Below are 8,751 nucleotides of genomic sequence, written 5' to 3' on the forward strand. Positions count from 1 at the left end.
TATGGTACATAAAGGACATTAGTTAGACAAAAATCTTGTGACAGAAGCACAGTGCCACTAATATTGGTGAGAGCTTTAGTTCCACTAGGACACTTAATGAAAACAGACTCAATTATGTTATATGATTTAAAAACCTTTAAAGAAAATGTGACATGTGCAATGGCACCAGTATCCATTATCCAATTGTTGAATATAGAGGTATGTGAGAAATTGAAAGAATGTGGCATATACCTGCTGATGGGGCTATTACAATGTTGATGGCTTGGGATGGGAGGGAATTGGTAGGATCCTTGGGAGGGACGGATCTAGAAATGTTATCATGCGGGGCCAATAACATATTAATATTAAAAAAAATATGCAAATAAATTATAATGTAAGATGCATTACAAAAATATACCGATAGAGAATATATATTTAAAGTACAAAAAAATATATGTACCTTTTACTAACGAAGTGGTACACGTTGATTCTTCATATCATAAAATTCATCGATAATAGAATCTGTGTCAAATCTTTCCGCAATCTTCTTCTCAATGTAAATTAAAAGACAATTAGCAAGAAATTCATCTTCTATTTTGTTTCTGAATCTATTAATCATAATATTCATAGTTAAAAAAGATCTCTTAATTGTAGCAGTTAAAACAGGGAGAGTTAATACCAAGCGAATCAAACAATCAATCAAAGGATATGTTAAAGACTTTCCTGTCTTTGTTAATCCTTGACATAATTCCGAAATTGTGCACAAGTTAGTCAATTCAACATGATTAGGAACATCAAGTTCATAATGTTGAGCTTGCATTCTAATATGAAAATTTTCTTGGTTACTGAAGTCACCTGGATAAAACCATTCTATTAATTCACATACTTTGTTAATACTGAAGAACTTATAATTATCTCTGGGATCTAAAGTTGAACTTAAAGTAAGAAATTCTACCATATTATCATTGAATCTTCCATTAACCTCTTGCAATTATGTATCAATTATAGCCAGAAATAAATTAACATAGTAATGATGCTCCACTGAAATTTGGTCAACAATTTTGCGAGTTCGGCCTCTTCTAGGAATATACAATGCATTCATATGAGGAACTTCAACTTCATGTTTCTCACAAAATAATATAACTTCTTTTATGAAAGCCTCCCAACTTGATTCTTTCATTCTTTGGGATAAAATTTTGGTAGTAGAAACCAGAGTTAAAGCATTCAATATGTCTTTATTTTTTTATTGCAAAACTAGACAAAGATCATGACTAACTTTTAAAATATTTCTCATCAAATGCAAAACAAAGACAAATTCAAAGGATGTGATAGCATCATAAGCAGCACTAGCATCACCACGAGTGGAAAAATTACCTTCTTTAATGCTTTTTTCAAGAACTTCACAAGTAGCATCAAGCATGCATAACAAGCTACGTACAGAATTCAAATAAAACTCCCATCTGGTATCTCCAGCTTTTTGCAAAATACCAATTTGATTAAGTCCACTACTTGTTACAATTTGATCATTGGCAATTAAGTTTGCAACATTATTTACTTGAGCAATCCATAACTGATCATGACATTTAGGAGAAACAGTTACAACATTCACAACTAGTGTAAGTTTTGAAAAGAATTTATGAACATAGCAAACTTCTTTTACTGCAAAAACAAGTACTAATTGTAATCGATGAGCAAGACAATGAATGTAATAAGCAAAAGGGTGATCTTTCAAAAATAGAGCTTGCAATCTATTTCATTCACCATGCATGTTACTAGCTCTATTATACCCTTGTCCCCTAAGATTTTGAACATCAAGATTATGACGAGAAAGAACTGATGGAATTTCTGTTTTTAATGTCAAATAACACGTATAAAAAATATGTATAAGATCAAAAAATCTTTCTTAAACACAATCGTGCTGGTCTACAAATCTCAAAACCATAGGCATTTGTTCTCGCTTTGACTCATCTCTTGCTTCATCAATAATTATACAAAATTTAGAATCACTGATTTCTTCTCAAATTATTGCACGCACTTTTCTAGCAAAGATATACAATATATCTTTTTGAACACAGGGAGATATATATTGAGCATTTCCAAGAGCATTTTCGAGGACAACATTATTAACATTCTGATTACAATAAGCTAAAAGCTTAAATAAATTTTTTCCTATTCAAAGATCCAGGACTTTTATCGTCGCCTCTAAATGCACATGCTTGAAATGCAAGTCATCGAATAGCATCAATAGATGTCTTCAACCTTAAGCGGTTATTTGCAATAGTTTCATCACTATGCCTATCAAGAACTTTGTCTATATGCTTAGATTGAGCCATTAAATCATCACAAGATTTCATACATAAATCATGGAGAGAATTAGGAATAGAACCCTCGTGACATACAAATGCACAATTCACCAGATTATTTACTTTCTTCCAATTACTAAATTCTAACTCTGAAAATGTATTTTTTCCATCATTGCAAGTACCATAATGTTTACCAAACAAGTAGCAAGGCAAACAATAAGCAGCATCTTTTTCTGGTGAATATTCTAACTAACTTAAAAATTTCTTAAACCAAGAAGATTGAAAATATCGATGGTGATTGTTATTACTAGAAGGTGGATAGCTAATATTTGTTGGTTGGTATGGTCCAGCTATTATGTATGCTCTACGAATCTTATCACGTTCATTGACATTATACCTTTAAATTGGACGTCACTTTCTTGGATCCCTTTCTAGTAAAGAGATATCAACATCTCTTTCTAATCTTGGAGCTTTGGCTTCATGTTGATGTGCATTTTGAGGAAGATTAGAGAGCTCACTTACTTAAACTTCTGGTGAAATAAGATTAGAGGGTTGACTTATTTGAACGTCAACATTATCGGTAACTTTTCTCTTAAAAATTGTATAAATTTTACTTTGTTTTTCCATCATAAAATGTTCTAGTTTCTTTTTATCTGAGGAAAAAAAATCAAATAATTATATACTCACATGAATAAACAAAGTCTAAATTTTTTTTATTAATTAAACATCAATAACAATATTTTTTTCACTAAGTCACTATCAATTTCACTTAAAAAAAAAGAAATAAAAGAAAGAGAGAATAAATCCTAAAGGTGAGTCAGCCATTTGTCTATGTGAGCACAAAAAAAAAAACAAAATTGTATTATTTTATAGTAAAAAAATATGAATTTTTAATTAATAATTTTATACAATCATATAAAAGAAGTAAAAAGTAGGGTGAGTAGTGAGTACCTTTACTTTAATTGATATGATTGAAGACTTGTGACAGTAAGTCAGTAAGGTGAAGGCGTGAGCCTATGGCTCCAAAAGAATACGAAAGGTCAAAAGGAACAAGAAACATAAAGAAAGAGAATGTAGTCTTTACGGATTTAAAAAATTTTTAAAAATCATTACATTTTATTTGGGTTGGGCACTTAGGCTTTTTACTACTAGTTTTTTTAAAGCTGGGGGGACCAGGCCTTCACTTGCCCCCATGTATTCGTCCCTGATCCTTGGTAGATTGATGAAAGAGAGCAAGCAAGGCTTTCTTTTGGTCTTCAGTGAATAGATCATCAAGAGTCTTGGTGTCTTTATTTTTTATAGTTTTGAGGTCTTGTGAGTTAGTAGTGTCTTCAGTGAATAGATCATCAGAGTCTTGGTGTCTTTATTTTTTATAGTTTTGAGGTCTTATGAGTTAGTAGTGTCACAAGTGTTGTTAGTAGCAATCATGTTGTTCAGACTCACTATGTCAATTCTTCTTTGCAAATTGGGGGGATCATATTTATAGTAACAAGTGTCAATAATGTGGCCTAATTTTCCACAATGGGAGCAACTTATTGTTGGTCCTCTTCTTGTTACAATTCTTCCTCGATTTATTTGATTTACAGTGCATCTTCCTCCGCGATTTGATGAGTTGGAAGTTGATTTAAAGCTCGTGTTGGATGTAGTTGCAGTATTGATATGCATAGCAATGACTAGAAATTTATCCTCATGTTGTTCTGACCCAATGAATTGTCGTTATTGTTGCAAAAATTAGGAGTAGATAGAGTTTACAAAGGGGAGTGGGCCATTAACATGATCTAAGATTTAACCATTGTATATTGGTCATTTAAACCCCTCAAAAGACGTATGGTATGTTCTTGTTCTCGATAATCTCTGACGACCTTTAAGTCACATGAACACTGCGGGCCGCAATCATAATTCTAGATTGGCTTGAATTCATCGAGTTCATCCCAAATTCCTTTGAGCTTTGTGAAGTAGCTAGTAATGGAAAGATCTCCCTGTTTGATTGCGTACATTTCCTCTTGTAATTTTGCTATGTAAAACATATCCCCTTCATAAAAGTGGTGTTTGAAGTCACTCCAAAGTTCTGAGGCTACAACGCATCGAAGAACATTTTGCAAGATTTTCACACTTATAGAGGAATGCAACCATGATAACACAATGGTATTATATCTATTCTAAGGTGCAAAGTTTGGATTTGATTTCTCTGGCTTAGGAAGGGATCCATCAATGAACCCCAATTTATCTTTTGATTTAATCGATAACTAGGCAGAGTTGCCCAAGAATGGTAATTTCGAGTTGTTAATAGAGTGTGAGTTAGGGTTAGACCTGAAGTTTCATTCGAATGCAGGAAATATGGACTAGATGGGTCTTAAATCGGATTAGTTATTATTCTTCCAACTTGAGATTAAAGCATTGTGAGTTGATTTATCAACGTTGCAAAGGTTTGAAAATCAAAGGCTGAGAAAATTTTATTCTGGGAGGAAACTGGATTTTCTAATTCTTTTTAGGTTCCACGCTCACCGCGTCATGTTCAAATTTGTTCTTCTATGCAGATTCTTTGAACAGAGAAGAAGTTGATGGATGTTAGGAGAAGATGAACAAAAAAGGTACATATTTGAACTGAATACTCATTGAGATTTTTCAAAAAACTCACTTAAGTACATTAGCTAGCTTTCCATTTATACTCTACATGAGAAGCCCACCACAACAACTTAATAACAAATCCTAACAAACTCTAAACTAATCAGTAGGATCTTGACAGTTGTAAATACTAATAACTAATATTTAACTATGAGCCAAAATTTATAATTCTCATAATAAAGCAGCTTATACACAAACACATTGTCTCCAGCCAGCATTATTTTTATCGTTGATCCATCTGCTCCAGAGCCTCAGTGCCCATCTGATTCAGAGTCTCTCCACACAATGTTCAAGTCTGAAAGGAGCTACAACAATCCACTGGCGTCTTCTTGGAATGCGAGCGACATTGCTAACCCCTGGTACAACTTCGCAATAGAAGAAGCAGGACGTTGGAAAATTCTTAATTTTCTATTGCAGCCTTTCAATCAGAGTTTAACATTAGTTAAGCGGGGTGCAGCATAGCGGTCGTACTTGCGAGAGCCATCCCTTCCTGAAGAGAGCATTTCTCGTTCCAGTCTTTGCCATCTTCAATAGATAATTAAGAGATTAGGTGACAGAGAGTTATTTTGAATTTCATATTAGGAGATTTGGAGCGTGAAGAATCAGAGAGAGAAGGATTAGATGTGTTGTGTGGTTCGAGTCAGGCTTGTCCAACCTATACCCACTCTGAAAACAAAATGACGGTATAAGATTGTTCCGGCCTAACCCATTGGCAAGTTAGGCACAGGTATCGAGTCACAGCACCTGAACAGCTGCAAGAAAGCTTCCAGGAAAGAGGGCCTACTCATGTGGGACCCACTCGAGCAGAGAATATATAAGGGGAGGGCCCTACCCGTCCCCAAAGGTACGTCACCTACCCTAACCCTAAATTCCACTTTCGTATGGACCCTAACTTGAGCATTAGAGTCCTTGCCGGTGCCCCCGGCCTCTTGCTATGATAGCTCGGAGGAATCTCATCCTTGGAATCCGTCCAGGTCCATCTGCCAACAACTCACTAACCCCAGACACTCCCTACTTCTAACCCGTTCAGAACATGAGCAACCAAACATTGGCACCATCTGTGGGGAGCTGGTGTAAATGGATTTCCTGTTGGGCCCGATGGATGAGCACGAGTAGGAGGGAGCACATGAGGAGGAGGTGACTCGCTTGATGAGCAAGTTAGCCTCCGTGGCATCCTCCCGCGAGCATATGAGAACACGTTTTCACAGAGATGACCCACCCTCCAACTCTCACGAGAGACGCCCGTTTCGGGGCATGGGTGACAATAATTCCAGAATCATGCAAAAGCTACACCACCGGGTGCAAATCTTGAAAGGGAGTTAGCAGTAAAGGATCGTTACCGTCTTATCCCAAGCCTCTCCTGCACCCGATCTCCTCCAACGAGGTCGAGGGCTTAGGGCAGAAGCCCTCGAAGAGATAATAGACACCAAACAAATGCCCAGTCCCAGATGACCCAGGACGGGTTGGAAGGGCACGGAGTGACCCACCGAGAAAGACCGAGAAGACGACGAGAATCCATGGGACCTACCTCTTTCCACTCTTCCATCCTCAACGTCCAGCTACCAAAATATTTCGACAAGTCAACAGACATGAGGTACGATGGCACCCAAGACCCCCCAGAACACCTGACGACTTTTGAGGCCAAGATGAACCTGGAAGGTGTCGGCGATGTAGTGAGGTGCCGAGCTTTCCCGATAACGTTAGCAGGTCCCGCAATCCAATGGTTCAACGCGCTTCCGCAGGGGTCCATTATGGCCTTCTCGGATATAAGTCACAGTTTTCTAGCACAGTTTACCACTTGCATCGCCAAGGCCAAACACACGATCAACCTTCTAGGCATCACCCAGAGAAACAGAGAACTGACCCAGAAATTCCTAAATAGGTTCAATGATGAATGCCTGGAAATCGATGGCTTGACCCACTCGGTAGCCAGCCTATGTTTGACGAATGGGTTGCTGAATGAAGACTTAAGGAAACACCTCACCACTAAACCCGTCTGAACCATGTAAGAGATCCAGAACGTGGCAAGAGAGTACATCAACGATAAAGAGGTTAGCCAGGTTGTGATAGCCAACAAACGGTAACCGACCAACCCACCTACTCGTCAACCCGAGTACGCTAAAAGATCGAAAGAGGCACCCAAGGAAGGAGCACCATCAAAACAGTTTAAGTCGTTTCCTCGGGTGGGGAAATTCACAAACTACACACCCCTCACGGCCCCTATTATGGAGGTGTACCAGTAAATTGCGGACAATGGGATCCTGTCAACGCCTTGGAGCAAGGCATTCGTGGGGGGAAGCTTATGTTGTTTTCCCAATTCATAAGGGAATCGAGAAGGAGGGAACGCAAAGGATCCGAGGAAGATCGTAGCCGGGTTGTGAAACCAAAGCAAGTGCCAGCTGAGAACACTGACAATGCCCCTACGATAGTTGTCAATGTCGTGATCTGACGAGACGCACCCCCCAAATCTAAGTCGACAACAAAAAACGACGCCAACGTCTTAGCCATGTCATCAGGGAGCCACAAGACTCAATCCGAGCCGCCCCCGAGGATATCCTTTGCTCTGGAGGACCAATAGCTTCGTGAGCTTCCAAAAAACCCACCCATAGAGATCACGACAAGAATCGGGACGGGCCTAGTCAAACAGATTCTTATTGACACTGGCTCTGACTCAAATATCATGTTTAGAAACGTGTTTGATGCCCTAGGACTCAGAGAAACCGACCTCAAGACCTATCAACATGGGGTCATAGGCCTCGGGGACAACTACATAAAACCTGACGGGGTAATTACCCTTCCGGTCTGTATAGAGTCAGGTGAAGGAAAGAGGTTGGTAATGGCGAAATTCGTTGTCCTGAGAGACTCCACAGCCTACAACATCATCCTAGAAAGAAAGACAATCAATGAGTTTTCGACTGTAATATACACCAAATTTTTTGCCATGAAGTTGGTCACGGATGCCAGAGCCGTCGGTTCCATCAGAAGAGACCTAGAAACGGCCATCACGTGTAACAACGCCAGTCTTTCCCTGAGAAAGAAGTCAAAGGAGGCATCCGGGGTATTCTTAGCTGACCTGGACGTAAGAATAAACGACAGACCAAGGCCAAATCCCCAGGGAGACTTAGAGAAGTTTCGAGTTGGGAACACGGAGGAAAAGTTCACGTTCATGAACAGAAACCTCTCACACAACCTAAAAGGATCTCTCATAGAAGCTATCAGAGCAAAAGACAACCTTTTCGCTTGGACTCCCGCCGACATGCCAGGGGTGGACCCCAAATTCATGTCTCACTGGCTCGTCGTAAAACCAGATGCTAACCTCATACCACAGCGAAGGAGGAAAATGTTGCAGGAAAGGGCTAACGAGGTAGCCAAGTAAATGACCATTCTCTTAGGGGCTGGGTTCATCAGGGAGCTTGAGTACTCGACTTGGTTGGCGAACATAATGCTCGTTAAGAAAGCCAACGGGAAGTGGAGAATGTGTGTCGATTACTTAGATCTCAACAAAGCATGTCCAAAAGACTCTTTTCCCCTTCCAAACATTGATGCCCTAGTTGATACAACAGCGGGATACCGGTTCTTAAGCTTCATGGATGCATACTCTGGGTATAACCAAATACCCATGCACCGATCTGATGAGGAGAAGACAGAATTTATAACACCCACTGGTACTTATTGTTACAAAGTGATGCCGTTTGGACTAAAAAATGTCGGAGCAACCTACCAGAGGCTGATGAACAAGGATTTTAGCAACCTTATCGGTAGGTCGGTTGAGGTTTATGTCGATGACATTCTGGTAAAAACTAGCGAGCCAAGTGACCTGGTCGGTTGAGGTTTATGTCGGAGA

General features: G+C 39.1%; 1 protein-coding gene across 1 annotated transcript; it reads left to right on the plus strand.

Moving 5' to 3' along the window:
* The first annotated feature begins 6,424 nt into the window (after positions 1 to 6,424).
* LOC130945414 (uncharacterized) lies at positions 6,425 to 6,907 on the plus strand. Its single transcript, XM_057874134.1, has one exon. It carries the CDS (start codon positions 6,425 to 6,427, stop codon positions 6,905 to 6,907), a length of 483 nt encoding a protein of 160 aa, XP_057730117.1.
* The last annotated feature ends 1,844 nt before the right edge of the window (positions 6,908 to 8,751 follow it).

The sequence above is a fragment of the Arachis stenosperma genome, chromosome 8, assembly GCF_014773155.1.
Source record: "Arachis stenosperma cultivar V10309 chromosome 8, arast.V10309.gnm1.PFL2, whole genome shotgun sequence".
Lineage (NCBI taxonomy): Eukaryota > Viridiplantae > Streptophyta > Magnoliopsida > Fabales > Fabaceae > Arachis > Arachis stenosperma.